The sequence below is a fragment of the Schistocerca nitens genome, chromosome 1 (assembly GCF_023898315.1).
Source record: "Schistocerca nitens isolate TAMUIC-IGC-003100 chromosome 1, iqSchNite1.1, whole genome shotgun sequence".
Lineage (NCBI taxonomy): Eukaryota > Metazoa > Arthropoda > Insecta > Orthoptera > Acrididae > Schistocerca > Schistocerca nitens.
In genome coordinates, this window is record NC_064614.1 from 1,303,225,075 (window position 1) to 1,303,241,742 (window position 16,668).

Genomic DNA, 16,668 nt, shown 5'->3' on the forward strand with positions numbered 1-16,668 from the left:
CTGCCTAGTAATCAGCACACCGGGGCTCGTTTCCCGACCTTGGTACAATTTTTCACTCGCCACTTCGACCTACATACACAAAATCATATCTGTCTGAGACCAATAATGTCTATGGAATTGTGTCATTTGATTTGCAAATAAAGTTGTTTTCTATAAGAGGCGATCGAAAAGATTCGAAGGGCACACCGACCGCTGCCTAGATGTCGGTTCCTCTACACACGCATGGGAATTACGGTGGGTTGCGTATGCATTGCACCTACGCACTCAAGACGGAAACTTTTCTGTCGCTCCCTATATTGACCGAAAATCTATGATACTCAGATGGCAGATATGAAGAACAGTTCACAAGAAAAATCGGAAAGCGCCATCACGAAGCTAGGAACGATCATTCACCATGTCTTTTAAATAGAAATTCAGAGTTGTAACTGAAGAATCAAGACATGCATCTATTCCTCGGTATATTCATCTCACACGATCAAACATTCACAGTCGACAAATAGGTTTGGGAGCGGATTTGGTGTATCTTGGCTATACTACACCACTGACCATTAAAATTGCTACACCACGAAGAAGACGTACTACAGACGCGAAATTTAACCTACTGGAAGAAGATGCTATGATATGCAAATGATTAGCTTTTCAGAGCATTCACACAAGGTTGGCGCCGGTGGCGACACCTACTACGTGCTGAAATGAGGAAAGTTTCCAACCGATTTTTCATACACAAACAGCAGTTGACCGGCGTTGTCTGGGGAAACGTTGTTGTGATGCCTCGTGTAAGGAGGAGAAATGCGTACTATCACGTTTCCGACTTTGATAAAGGCCGGATTGTAGCCTATCGCGACTGCGGTTTATCGTATCGCGACATTGCTGCACGCGTTGGTCGCGATCCAATGACTGTTAGCAGAATATGGAATCGGTGGGTTCAGGAGGGTAATACGGAACGCCGTGCTGGATCCCAACGGTCTCGTATCACTAGCAGTCGAGATGACAGCCATATTATCCGCATGGCTGTAACGGATCGTGCAGCCACGTCTCGATCCCTGAGTCAACAGGTAGGGGCGTTTGCAAGACAACAGCCATCTGCACGAACAGTTCGACGACGTTTGCAGCAGCACGGACTATCAGCTCGGAGACCACGGCTGCGGTTACCCTTGACGCTGCATCACAGACAGGAGCGCCTGCGATGGTGTACTCACTGACGGACCTGGGTGCACGAATGGCAAAACGTCATTTTTTCGGATGAATCCAGGTTCTGTTTACAGCATCATGATGGTCACATCCGTGTTTGGCGAAATTGCGGTGAACGCAAATTGGAAGCGTGTATTCGTCATCGCCATACTGGCGTATCACCCGGCGTGATGGTATGGGGTGCCATTGGTTACACGTCTCGGTCACCTCTTGTTCGCACTGACGGCACTTTGACCAGTGGACGTTACATTTCAGATGTGTTACGACCCGTGGCTCTACCCTTCATTCGATTCCTGCGAAACCCTACGTTTCAGCAGGATAATGCACGACCGCATGTTGCAGGTCCCGTACGGGCCTTTCTGGATACAGAAAATGTTCGACTGCTGCCCTGGCCAGCACATTGTCCAGATCTCTCACCAATTGAAAACATCTGGTCAATGGTGGCCGAGCAACTGGCTCGTCACAATACGCCAGTCACTACTCTTGATGAACGGTGGTATCGTGTTTAAGCTGCATGGGCAGCTGTACCTGTACACGCCATCCAAGCTCTGTTTGACTCAATGCCCAGGCGTATCAAGGCCGTTATTACGGCCAGAGGTGGTTGTTCTGGGAACTGATTTCTCAGGATCTATGCATCCAAATTGCTTGAAAATGTAATCACATGTCAGTTCTAGTATAGTATTTTGTCCAATGAATACCCGTTTATCATCTGCATTTCTTCTTGGTGTAGCAATTTTAATGGCCAGTAGTGTATATCGTAGCATTAGCGTTGACATAACGATTTAGGTCGGACAGGACTAATTAAAAACGATCCGTATCGGTCTTAACCATGTGAAAACTTCCGTTCCGGTCAGCAAATGTAGAGGACTATAGGCCGCACTCGTTATCGGTTGCACTCTAGAGTCGGAAGATCGAGATTTAGTCTCAATACTGGGGATCTGAAGGCTTCAGTGCTAATCGTGACTGCGGCAAAGCTTAAATCACCGGACCACTAGCTCTGCTGTCAGCCTTGTCCCATGTCCTCCAGCGAGCAAGATGTTCAGCAGACGGCTCTAGATGCTTCACTTTAGATGCTACATGATTTAATCGTCCATGCACTTATATCTGGATATGATTAGTCTAAATTAATTGTTTTATGTGTTTTGTATTTAGTCCGCAGCTCGTGCTAAAGTGTCTACCTCTGGCCCATGGGGTCACGGGTTCGATTCCCGACCGAGTTGGGGATTTTTCTCTGCCCGGGTTCTAGGTGTTTGTGTTTTCCTCATCATTTCATCATCATCCTCAAAAAATGGCTCTGAGCACTATGGGACTTAACATCGGAGGTCATCGGTCCCATAGAACTTAGAACTACTTAAACCTAACTAACCTAAGGACATCACACACATCCGTGCCTGAGCCAGGTTTCGAACCTGCGACCGAAGCGGTCATCATCCTCATCATTCGTCTTTTCATGTGTGGTAGACGGAGTGGTGACAGGAAGGGCATCCAGCCACCCCTTAAATTGACCATGCCACATCCGTTCTTAACCATGCCGACCCTGCGCCGATGCGGGACAAGAGCACAAGCAAAAGAAGATGTGTTCTGTTTTTGAATTTTTGTGTTAATTTGTATGCATGATTCTGGCACATTTTTTTAAAACAAATCAAGCCTGTTGTCATGCAATAATGATTATAAAGAATCCTCCTCGATTGCACACAGAAACCGGATGCTGACCTAGATTTCGGCGCGGATAACCACGCCTTCTTCGGAACACACTAAAACTACAAACTGCCTAAAAAGGCATACAGACTGGGAGGTACAGCCGTCCGTTATCTAAAGGAAATGACACGTTAATCAGCGAAATTCTAGTCACTCATTAATCGCAGCTAAATTATTACGGTAAAGACGTGATAGCACAGTACATTTGTTTGCGACATATTGCACATTTCAGGGCTGTCAACATCAGCAGCATATACAGTGCAATGAAACAACAACACACCAATATCAAGTAGTTTAGCGTGAAACGAAAATCATACACTGAAGGGCCAAAAAAACTGGTTTACGTACCTAATATCGTGTAGGCCCCGCGAGCACGTAGAACTGGCGCAACACAACGTGGCATGGACTGGAGGTAGTGCTGGAGGGAGCTGACACCATGAATCCTGCAAGGTTGTCCATAAATCCGTAAGAGGAGCGGGTGCAGATCTCTTCCAAACAGCAGACATCCCAGACATGCTCAATAACGTTCATATTGGAGAGTTTGGTGGCCAGCGGAAGTATTTAAACTCGGAAGAGTGGTCCGGGAGCCACTTTCTAGACGTGTGGGGTGTCGCATTGTCACGCTGGAATTCCCCAAGTCCGTCGGAATGCACAATGGACGTGAATGGATGCAGGTGATCAGACAGGATGCTCACGTACGTGTCACCTATCTGAGGCGTATCTAGACGTACCAGGGCGATATCATTCCAACTGCACACAACCCACACCGCTACAGAGCATCCACCGGCTTGAACAGTCCCATGCTGACTTGCAGGGTCCATGGATTCATGAGGTTGTCTCCATATCCGTACACGTCCATCCGGTCGATACAATTTGAAACGAGACCCGTCCGACGAGGCAACATGTTTCCAGTCATCAACAGTCCAAGGTCGATGTTGATGGGCCAGGCTAGGCGTAAGGCTTTGTGTCGTGCAGTCATCAAGGGTACACGAGTGGGCCTTCGACTCCGAAAACCCATATCGATGATGTTTCGTTGAATGGTTCGCACAATGACACTTCTTGATGGACCAACAATGAAATCTGCAGCAAGGGTTGCACTTCTTGCACGTTTTACGATTCTCTTCAGTCGTCGTTGGTCCTCTTCTTGCAGGATCTTTTTCCGGCTGCAGCGGTGTCGGAGATCTGATGTTCTACGGGATTACTGATATTCACGGTACACTCGTGAAATGGTCGTACGGGAAAATCCGCACTTCATCGGTACCTCGGAGACGCTGTGTCCCATCGCTCGTGCGCCGGCTATAACACCACGTTGAAACTAACGTAAATCGTGATAACCTGCCATTGTAGCAGCAGTAACCGATCTGAAAACTACGCCAGACACTTGTCGTATATAGGCGTTGCCGACCGCAGCGTCGTATTTTGTCTGTTCACGTATCTCTGTATTTGAATACGAATGCCTATACAAATTTCTTGGAGCGTTCACGCATCTCTGTATTTGAATACGAATGCCTATACAAATTTCTTGGAGCTTGACTGTAAAAGTAAACAGAACTAAAGGTACAAGAATGTCAGACGCTGAAAGGTCTATCTTGCGTGAGGCACTTTTAAAGACGTCGAACTTGCACGAGACAATCCCTCAAAAATAGGAGTGTAATCAAAATGTCCGGCGTGCGTCGATTTCAACTGTTAAGTGGCTTAGCGCGCCGCGACGCGACACACAGAGGGAAAGCGTGGTGCCATTTGGTGATAGTTGCGCCCATCCTCTGGGCTCGGGACTGCACTGCAGTGATAGGTCCATGACACACAGATGCAAACAGGTCATCATCTTTGATGAACCAACACAGCAGAGAATTTCACAATTCTGCTTCACTAAATTCTACTGGTTTTTGAGAAAAAAAAAATTAGAGAAAAGGATCGCGCTGGCGAAGTTACGCATTGAACAACAAACACAAAATTATTTTTATCGTGTATTTATGCCAATGGTATAAAATTCGTTCGTGTTTTATCGTATTTGTGTTCCGCAATTTTCTGCCAGCCCATCATTTTCCTAAACGAGCACGGAGAGCTGTCTAAAAACTACGCTCTATGTGGGCGACGCTCCAGAACAACGGGCGTTAACCCGCCACTCGCACGTGCCTTGGGGAACTGGTTCCCTTCCCTGTCTCGCAAGCTAAGCTGCTTCGCACTAACCTCATACGCGCGGGTAATAAATGGCAAGAACTTTGAAGGAATCTTACGGTTGCTGCTGATCGCCTGCGTAAGCCAGAAGTTAAGAATACTGAGATTGCCTAACTTGCCAGTGCTGTAAATAGACTTCTTCGGTCTCTCTTTGCACTTAGACATAGAAATGTAGGTCAGAACTATAGTCCGGTACTGTCAGAAACGTAAGGTTCTCAAGTTTTTACACGATAGATCGAACGAGCAGTAGTCACAAAATTTTCATTATCACCGCGAATAAATAAAGTTACATACTTAATTCATTTTATTTGATGCAGGCGCTTTTCTGCAGCTCTATAAAAGAAAGATACACATTAAAATCAACACGCCACACTAGCGTAACACGGTGCCAGTGGAGCCAAAATGAAAGGACGTATCCCGTTTATCACGTCGAGTATCGCTCGGTAGTAAGTTTGCTACGAGAACAACGTTTCGGTAACGAACGCTAAGTCGATAGAAGAGTACAGCAAGGATGCACCACCATTTGACATGCTCTGCATCTATGCCCTGAAAACCACGTTACGGCGTGTGGCGGAGGGTAGTTTGCGCACTACTGTCTCTTTCCCGCTTTCCTGTTCCACCCGAGAATGGTTCACGGGAAGAACTATTAGTGGTAAGGCACTGAGTGTGCTCGAATCTCACTAATGTTACCTTCATGCGGCCGGCCGGTGTGGCCGAGCGGTTCTAGGCGCTTCAGTCTGGAACCGCGAGACCGCTACGGTCGCAGGTTCGAATCCTGCCTCGGGCATGGATGTGTGTGATGTCCTTAGATTAGTTAGGTTTAAGTAGTTGTAAGTTCTATGGGACTGATGACCTCTGAAGTCCCATAGTGCTCAGAGCCATTTGAACAATTTTTACCTTCATGCTCTTACCACGAGATATACTTTCGACGCTACCCAAGAGCCATTGACATACAGGTACCCGTACGGCTCCGTTTTATGCGACCCGCGCTATGTCAAATCAGGAACGACATACAAACAGATGGAAGCTGTGTAATCGATATAAGCTCCTCTCAGAGCTTTGGGCGACTCTTAGAAAAACGGAATCGACCTGTAAAAAGTACAAGTGTGGATTGGCCACGAGTCACACAGTATTTTTGGACCAAGATACGACGTACTTATGCCATTCCGCGATACATATCCAAGTGTCTCCAGTCTTTCTTTGTGTAATTAGCGGTGCAGTCATACAGGTTTTTGATGTCTAAGTGTATTCCGAATGTAGAACTTAATCTTTCGCCAAAGGTTCAGAAGCGTTGCCTTATAAAGTGAGTTTGACTATCGGAAACAACGAAATTAACAGGAGGTATCAAAAAGAGAAGTGTGGAAGTAGGAATGTTCCACGCATTCGGGAGGACGGCTGTTCAAACCTACATCTGGCCGCCCTGATTTAGGTCTTCTGAGATTTCCATAAATCGCTTCAGGCAAATATCGGGATGGTGTCTTTGAAAGGACACGTTCCATTCCCTTCCCCACCCATTAAATACTAATGCCGTCCTCTAGCGACTTTCCGGTATATAAACCAATGAAACGATTAATTTACAGAATGATTCCGCTGGTTCTATCGATGTAGAGCTGTGAAGCACATTGTCAAAATGTCACAGACTAACTGCTTCAGTAAGCAAATACATCTTAGACCTGTAGTACAAGTTTTGTTTATGAAACTACTGTAAGCGAATCGTATATTAATCGCTTCATTGGGTTATATACCGGAAAGTTGTTCCTTCCATGCTTCCCATTTTGATATCTCCTTTTAATTTCGTTCCTCCGAATGGTGAAACACAATTTTTAAGGCAATGTTTCTGAAAGACAGATTAAGTACTACAAACGGTATAAACTTAACAGAGACATTCGAAACCTGTGTGACTACACTGCTAATTACACAAAGAAACACTGAAGACACTTGGATAAGTATGGCGGAAGTAAAGTGTAACGAGGCCCAATCCTGACATGAATTTTTTACATAATGATTCCGTTTGATAAAAGTCGTACAAAGTTTTGAGAGGAAACTTAATAACGATTACGTAGATGTCGCTTGTCTGGATACCGTTCCTAATACAGACGCCGTGCGGGTTGCGTAAAACGGAGCGGTAGTAGCAGCTGAATAACGCTATACGCAAGGGACAGTCAAGAGAAAACGAGAGAGTTGGAAAAATAAATCTAGCAAACTGTTCACTATTTCAAAAGTCTTCACCACCACGGTTAATACATTTACCCCACTGTGAAAGAAGATGTGAGGGATCGATGTTACCGTTCTCGGACAATTGTGTGAAACACACAAAAAGATGTGGCGTATAAAAAAGCCAAAAAACCGATTCTCGTTTGGATTTGTAGTCAATGTGAAACTCCTGAAGAATACTTTCTTGATTTGTTTACATGCGTATAGTCTATTACTACACCAAACAAAAAACTGAAACGAGACAGGAAAAGCATGCGAGACGTGCAAATGTAACTGAAATAGAACAATCGATTTTCTTTATTTGTCGCTATGTCATAGGTGGCCCGCATCTCGTGGTCGTGCGGTAGCGTTCTCGCTTCCCACGCCCGGGTTCCCGGGTTCGATTCCCGGCGGGGTCAGGGATTTTCTCTGCCTCGTGATGGCTGGGTGTTGTGTGCTGTCCTTAGGTTAGTTAGGTTTAAGTAGTTCTAAGTTCTAGGGGACTTATGACCACAGCAGTTGAGTCCCATAGTGCTCAGAGCCATTTGAACCATTTGTCATAGGTGTCTCTACACTATAATAACCAATCCCATGTACAAATACCAGGTGCACTATCAGTTACATGTGAAACGTAAAGAAAATTAAACGTCAAATAATGAACGTTTTAATAGCAGCTGCGAAATCTATCGCTGTCGCTGTCAATGAGTGTTAGGATGACGGAAATTGAATTTTGAGTTTCTCAAAAAATTAATTTACACGTGTTGTTGGAGCAAAGTAATGTCATAACTTACAAGATTAGAAGCCAAGGTAGCTTGATGCAAAATCGTTTATTTCGTAACCAGTTTGGACAGTATCTAGCTGTCATCATCAGATTCTCATATCTCCCAGAAATAAAATTACACATCAATATAGTCGACATACTGAGAACATGCTCCGATTACAATAATACAGCTCCACATTGGTTTGTCAAAATGTAAAACTTGCTACATAAAATATCCATAGCACCAATAAGGAGTACAGGTGCAAAACATTTGCATCAGTAAAGATGAAGCGGCGACGAAAACTCAGGAAGACTGATGTATCTGTTGTTGCTTGTGTACTCCTTATTGGTGCTATGGATATTTTATTTAGCAAGTTTTATATATTTGGCAAACCAGTCTGGAGCTGTATTATTACAACTGAGGCATGTTTGTTTGCACCGTGTCATCGAGAGTGATGCGTATTTATATTTCTGTTATTGTAGTTACGAAACTGGCCACGAAATAAACCATTTCACATCAAGCGACATTGGCTTTTAATAGTATAAATTATGACATTAGGTCGCTCGAACAACATGTGCAAATTACATTTTTTGAGTAGGTCAAATTTCAGTTTTTTTTCAAGTTAACACTCACTGATAGCGACAGCTATAGATTTCGCAGTTGCTATTAAAATATTCATTATTTGGCATTTAATTTTCTTTACGTTTCACGTATAGCTAATATTGTACCTCGTATTTCCGCATGGGATTGGTTACTGTAGTATAGGAACAGCTATAAAAGAGCGAGAAATTAAAAAATGTATTTTCTGATTTATTTATTATATATACATATACAAAGTTTTTTTGACACATTGTGCTTCCATCTTTTGTTGCAAAAAATTCATAGCGTTCAGTCTTAAGCTTTTGCTGTGCGTTAGCAATTGGTGAAGTACTTGAGGTCACAACTTTAATAAAAAGGGTTAAATACACTGTGGCGATCAACACGTAAGCGACAAGCGCAACATGGCCGCCTGTGACAAGTGGTCCTTACACTGTGTGTGCTACATGTTGGCGTGCTGCACTCTACACTAGACTGAAGTAGCAAAAGCCATGGGACACCTCCTAAAATCGCGTGGGACCTCTTTCCTCTTGCGTAGTGGAGCAAATCGATGTGGTACGGACTCCATAAGTCGTTGGAAGTCCTCTGCAGAAATACTGGGCCATGCTGCCTCTATAACCGTCTGTAATGGCGGAAGTGTTGTCGGTGCAGGAGTTTGTACACGACCTGAATATTTGATTATCTACCACAAATGTTCGATGTCGGGTGATCTTGGTTGCCAAATCATTCGCTCGAACTGTCCAGAATGTTTTTCAAACCAGTCGGGAAGGATTGTGGCCCGGTGACAAAATGGTTCAAATGGCTCTGAGCACTATGGGACTTAACATCTGAGGTCACCAGTCCCCTAGAACTTAGAACTACTTGAACCTAACTAACCTGAGGACATCACACACATCAATGCCCGAGGCAGGATTCGAACCTGCGACCGTAGTGGTCGCGCGGTTCCAGACTGAAGCCCCTAGAACCGCTCGGCCACACCGGCCGGCGCCCGGTGACATGGCGCATCATTGTTTGGGAACATGAAGTCCCTCAATGACTGCAAATTGTCTACCAGTAGTCGATTTCCAACCAGTCATCGTTTCAGCTGCAACAGAGGATTCTGACCATTCCATATAAACACAGCCTTCACCATTGTGGAGCGACCGCCACCTTGCACACTGTCTTGTTGACAACACAGGTCCACGGCTTCGTGGGGTCTGCCCCACACTCGAAACCTACCGTCAGCTCTTACCAACCGCAGTCGTGGCTCATCTGACCAGGCCACAGTTTTCCAGTCGTCCAGGCTCCTACCGATATTGTCACGAGCCCACGAGAGGCGCTGTAGGCGATATCGTGCCGTTAGCAAAGGCACTCGCTCCGGTTGTCGGCTGCAACAGCCCACTAACGCCAAATGTTGCCACACTGTGCTAATGTCCGCCGTGCTTCCCACATTGATACCTGCGGTTACTCCAAGTAGTGTTGCTTGTCTGTTAGCACCGACACCTGCCGCGCGGGATTAGCCGAGCGGTCTCAGGCGCTGCAGTCATGGACTGTGCGGCTGGTCCCGGCGGAGGTTCGAGTCCTCCCTCGGGCATCGGTGTATGTGTCTGTCCTTAGGATAATTTAGGTTACGTAGTGTGTAAACTTAGGGACTGATGACCTTAGCATACGATTTCACACTTTCTTTTTTTTTTTTATAGAATTGACACCTCTAGACAGACACCGCTGCTCTCTGTCGTTAAGTGAAGGCTGTCGGCAGCTGCGTTGTCCGCGGTGAGAATTAATGCCTGCATTCTGGTATTCTCGTCACAGTCTTGACTGAATTCCCTAACGACTTCCGAAATGGAATGTCCCATGCTCCTAGCTACAACTGCCATTCAGCTTTCGAAGAGTGTCAATTGTCAACGTGCAGCTATAATCGCGTTGGAAGCCTGCTCACACGGACCACCTGACTACCAACGACAGCTCCGCCAATGCACTTTCATCCTGCACCTGATACTACCGCCGTCTGTATACGCGCATATCCACGACTTCTATCACCTCAGCATGCTGTACTCTGCTGCGCTGTACTGACCTCTGCAGGAGTTGGACTGCAGCAGCGGCGAGCTGGCCTCTCCCTGCTCAGCGGCAGCCGCGGCCGCCGCCGCCCTCGCCGCCCTGAAACACACAGCAGGAACGCACTCAGCACCCTTCGAGTCTCTCGCAGCACCTGTGAAGCGCGATTCACCAACGATGGCGATGCGCACGTCGAACCACGGGCGACGACTGCTGCCGCTGTCTGCTCCAAACGACAGCTGCGTTACTGGCATTCACGTCTTTTGTGTCCTGAAAACCATGTCTCTCGTTTGCTTATGTACACTACTGGCCATTAAAATTGCTACACCAACAAGAAATGCAGATGATAAACGGGTATTCATTGGACAAATATACTATACTAGAACTGACATGTGATTACATTTTCACGCGGTTTGGGTGCATAGATCCTGAGAAATCAGTACCCAGAACAACCACCTCTGGCCATAATAACGACCTTGAAACGCCTGGGCATTGAGTCAAACAGAGCTTCGACGGCGTGTACAGGTACAGCTGCCCATGCAGCTTCAACATGATACCACAGTTCAACAAGAGTAGTGACTGGCGTATTGTGACAAGCCAGTTGCTCGGCCACCATTGACCAAACGTTTCAATTGGTGAGAGATCTGGAGAATGTGCTGGCCAGGACAGCAGTCGAACATTTTCTGTATCCAGAAAGGCCCGTACGGGACCTCCAACATGCGGTCGTGCATCATCCTGCTGAAATGTAGCGTTTCGCAGGGATCGAATGAAGGCTAGAGCCACGGGTCGTAACACATCTGAAATGTAACGTCCACTGTTCAAAGTGCCGTCAATGCGAACAAGAGGTGACCGAGACGTGTAACCAATGGCACCCCATACCATCACACGGGGTGATATGTCAGTATGGCGATGACGAATACACGCTTCGAATGTGCGTTCACTGCAATGTCGCCAAACACGGTTCCGACCATCATGATGCTGTAAAGAGAACCTGGATTCATCCGAAAAAATGACGTTTTGCCATTCTTGCACCCAGGTTCGTCGTTGAGTACACCATCGCAAGCGCTCCTGTCTGTGATGCAGCGTCAAGGGTAGCCGCAGCCATAGTCTCCGAGCTGATGGTCCATGCTGCTGCAAACGTCGTCGAACTGTTCGTACAGATGGTTGTTGTCTTGCAAACGTCCCCATCTGTTGACTCGGGCATCGAGACGTGGCTGCACGACCCGTTACAGCCATGCGGATAAGATGCCTGTCATCTCGACTGCTAGTGATACGAGGCCGTTGGGATCCAGCACGGCGTTCCGTATTACCCTCCTGAAACCACTGATTCCATATTCTGCTGACAGTCATTGGATCTCGACCAACGCGAGCAGCAATGTCGCGATACGATAAACCGCAGTCGCGATAGGCTACAATCCGGCCTTTATCAAAGTCGGAAACGTGGTAGTACGCATTTCTCCTCCTTACACGAGGCATCACAACAACGTTTCCCCAGACAACGCCGGTCAACTGCTGTTTGTGTATGAGAAATCGGTTGGAAACTTTCCTCATGTCAGCTCGTTGTAGGTGTCGCCAACCTTGTGTGAATGCTCTCAAAAGCTTATCATTTGCATATCATAGCATATTCTTCCTGTCGGTTAAATTTCGGGTCTGTAGCACGTCGTCTTCGTGGTGTAGCAATTTTAATGGGCAGTAGTGTAGTATTTGTCGCCCACCACGACATTCAGGGACAATTCGCAACAAATGGAATAAAAATTTTACCAAAGAACTCAGTAACACCGCGTTTAATGCTCGCCTTGGCTGTAACATTCACAGCAGAGTCCTCATAACGCTACTGAACTCACTTCATGGATTTTTAACACCCAAACAATAACATTCCCAACTTTCCCGCCAATAGAGTCTGAAATTTCGTCTAACGTAAGCCAGAATTCCTCGATTTCACACACGGAACGAATATGTGGCAGAGTTTGTCGGTAACCCTTCGGAAGATACTTTTTTCTTTGCGTTGACTCTTCAGAAGTGTCACTATTTGAGTATTTGAAGAGAAATTTCCTTAACATCGCTTAACGCTCTCTGACACAAATGCCTTGCATAAATCTTCAAAATAAACTGAGAATATATCAGGTCATACAGAAACTAGAACTGCCTCAGTAATTAGAAGTTGTTTTTCATCACGCGCGAAAGTGCAACGACATGTTACTTGCACTCCAAGTCTCATCTAACTTGAGACCGCTGTTCAACATTTATCGCTTTTCCACATGGTCGGCAAGACGGAATGCGTCCATTTGCACTAAACCTTAAGTTCCGCAAAATACTGCTACAGACGACAACTTGCTATTGACAAGTTTCTTATGGTGGCCCTTTTCGCAGCTGCTGTACATAAATTGCAGTAGTTTAAAAGAAAAACCTCTTTTGCGTCCTGTGCGTTATTTTTTTTATTTTACTTATGTATCCACATGCGTTACGTATCTTTTACAAGGCATCTTGAGTGGGTGCTATGAAATATTGCGTGATTTTTCCGTTTTCGCATTTAGCTTATAAATTTAAAACATTTCATGGAAAGTTTTATAACAAAATGCGAAGGTACTTACATATAAGCGTCTCATTCATTATTTATAAATTAAGCAGCTTTCTGACTCACGGGCTTGTTGTTTTTCTTGTGCTGACTCCGTTTTCGAAACATAGCGTTTTCTGTGCGTAGAGTGTCATTTGGTTCTGTGTTACCTTCAGTCTCAGATTTTGTTTCAATTACTTTTTACTGTATGTGTGTTGATATATGTGTGTGCGTGTGTCTGAGTGTGTGTGTGTGTGTGATTACGGTATACTGAGGAGAGAAATTGGAACTGTGATCATGAATTGCGATTACTGTTTATTGTATGATCAAACAGTGAATGGCTAGTTACATTCACCTGGTTAGTTAGTAGGAGTTTCTTTTCTACCTTAATTTTTTATAAGTGGTACTTTTCTTGCGAAGTTATCAGATATTTTTTCCATTGTTCACTCTATTTTCGTGTCTTTAATTCTTGTAGCACGCTTGTGATTCAATTCATCCATGCTGAAACTACTATCCGGAAACTATAAAATAGAAGATGACAGAACTTTAAGGAACATCTTACTGTTAATACAACTCATAAAACACATAAAAAACGCAGACACACCCAAATTCAAACCACAATCTGACAAACAGTCTTACAAAAAGAAATGACGTTCTAGACACAGAAAATGGCAGTTGCACTACTATGTATCGAAAACGGAGTGGCTATAATAAAAGCAGAAAGATTTCAAACAGTTCTCCATATTATACAAAGCTGATGTAGGTGCTTAATCTGTAAGTACTTTACCATTTCATTACAAAAATTTCCATGAACTGTTTCAAATCTGTAAGCTATATGTGAAAACGAAAACAAGTCATGTAATACTGCAGGACATCCACTGAAGATGCCTTGTAAAAGAGGCGAAACGCGCCTGTGTGCATGGGTAAAACAAAAAAATTAATGTACAGCATGCAAAAGGCGTTTTTCTTGTAAAATATGCAATTTAACTTGTTGTTGCTTTCACTTTACGGACTGTAGTGCTGCCTTGCGCTTCACGGTTTCAGAAATGAAATACATGTGAGTGAGATGGGAGGAATGTGAGGCACGTGGTGCTGTGTGGCTGTGTACAAGGATATCACCCGCTTCTATGGTGAGTGAGTCTTAGAAGATAAACACACAGCTGTAGGCTGATACCCCGCAATAAAATAACATACGCTCTGCATTAAGGTTAAAATGGGACTTAACTTCTGAGGTCATCAGTCCCCCAGAACGTAGAACTACTTAAACCTAACTAACCTAAGGACATCACACACATCCATGCCCGAGGCAGGATTCCAACTTGCGACCGTAGCGGTCGCGCGGTTCCACACTGAAGCGCCTAGAACCGGTCGGCCACAACGGCCGGCGGTTCAATATGATCGACATGTGATTTGCAGTAGGCAATTTTCGTGCCATATGATTGACAGTGCCCGAAACCGGTAGGAAATTAATACATTGTTCTAATGCAATTAAGGGTCATGAATTTCCTGAAAGATATATCCACTGCTGACGACCGCCTGAAGAAAACTATAGCTAATGTTGTTATTTTTTCTCACTGTTATGACAGTTTCTCTAATAGTTTTCCTCACACCTCTTAAAGGCAACTAGGGGTGTTGTAAAAATATAGTTCCAATAAAAATAACATTAGCTCGGTTCCAGACTTATCCAGTTGGGATTCATCAGTTTTCCCAAGAAAGTCTGAAATATCACGACGCTCATTTACCTTGGTGAGTCCCCACGGAGGCTCCTTTCGCTGGACCACTGCGATTAGCACAGCAATAGGGCAGCTGCTGCCAACACACGCTGTTACGCACTAACCAGTACACGCTTCCACACTCGGTTGCGCACGGTTTTGTCACCGCACGGATCAAAAGCTCTGACGTCTTGCTGACGTCACACACCGTATGGACACAGACACTCGTGCTACAAAGCTCCTACAGGCGCTAATCCATAGCGCCTCTTCCGCCTGGTTCTATTGACGTTTGTCACTTCGTGAGCCCAGTTTTTGCCGAGAAAATGGTGGAGTGTAGGAGACATTATCTACGTAACAGGAATGAACAGTTGCGGTACATTATGTGGCGATGGAATTTCCAGAGTTAATCAAACGGGACTAGAATCAGAGTCTTCACCTATAAACTACACAACTGACGTATTGAGCTATAAGGGCACATGAAGATCGGGACTGAGCAGTTTGCAGAGCAACTTTTTGGGCAGTTCAGGTGCAATAGGTTATTTTGTATGTTGTTAAAAAAACCGAACCAGTGAAGCACAGTGACTGACTTCAGCTGTCCACTGCAGTCATCTTCAGGTATGAAAATAAGAAGAAACCTTTTCCAAGCGCAACTGCAATATACCTGCCAAATAAATTATAAAACAAGCGAGTAAAGCACAGCACTAACATCTTGTTACGCTGACGTCATCCTGAAATGAGTAATCGTATGGGAGTTCATATACGCTGGAATACGGAACTAACATTTGATGATAGTGCCACCTAGTTTCTCCAAAGCAGATGTCAAAAATACAATATAAAAATGAATAGGAAAAGGAAAACTCCTAATAATTGCTTATTTTGGATTTTATCATTAGATGGCACTGTTAGCAAACGCTAAATCTATGTTCTAGTGTATACACGGTGTTTGTAAAATGCATGTAGAAAATGAGAGGGCTGTTAGTCATAACAAGCAGCTTTGACTTAGCAACTTATGTCCATAAGGTTTTTAACATAGCTGTCAATCAGCGACTGTTGTATAATAGAATTTTTTTTTGAAAAACACAGCCCTCAGCCGCGAACACAATTAATTTGTGGCCTAGGTTTCGGTGTCACAAGGGACACGTTCTTCAGAAAAAATTAAAACGAAATGTTTCAGCATGTTGTTGTTGTTGTGGTCTTCAGTCCTGAGACTGGTTTGATGCAACTCTCCATGCTACCCTATCCTGTGCAAGCTTCTTCATCTCCCAGTACCTACTGCAATCTACATCCTTCTGAATCTGCTTAGTGTATTCATCTCTTCGTCTCCCTCTACCATTTTTACCCTCCACGCTGCCCTCCATTGCTAAATTTGTGATCACTTGATGCCTCAGAACATGTCCTACTAACCGGTCCCTTCTTTTTGTCAAGTTGGGCCACATACTCCTCTTCTCCCCAATTCTATTCAATACTTCATCATTAGTTATGTGATCTACCCATCTATTCTTCAGCATTCTTCTGTAGCACCACATTTCGAAAGCTTCTATCCTCTTCTTCTCCAAACTATTTATCGTCCATGTTTCACTTCCATACATGGCTACACTCCATACAAATACTTTCAGAAATGACTTCCTGACACTTAAATCAATACTCGATGTTAACAAATGTCTCTTCTTCAGAAACGCTTTCCCTGCCATTGCCAGTCTACATTTTATGTCTTCTCTACTTCGACCATCATCAGTTATTTTTCTCCCCA

General features: G+C 44.7%; 1 protein-coding gene across 1 annotated transcript in view; it reads right to left on the bottom strand.

Moving 5' to 3' along the window:
- The window catches only part of LOC126234303 (solute carrier family 35 member G1-like), a 272,461-nt gene that overhangs the window by 154,978 nt on the left and 100,815 nt on the right, over positions 1–16,668 (bottom strand). The window contains exon 2 of the mRNA XM_049942993.1: positions 10,672–10,754. Coding sequence (XP_049798950.1) covers positions 10,672–10,754 — 83 coding nt within the window. The remainder of the gene's footprint in view (positions 1–10,671; positions 10,755–16,668) is intronic.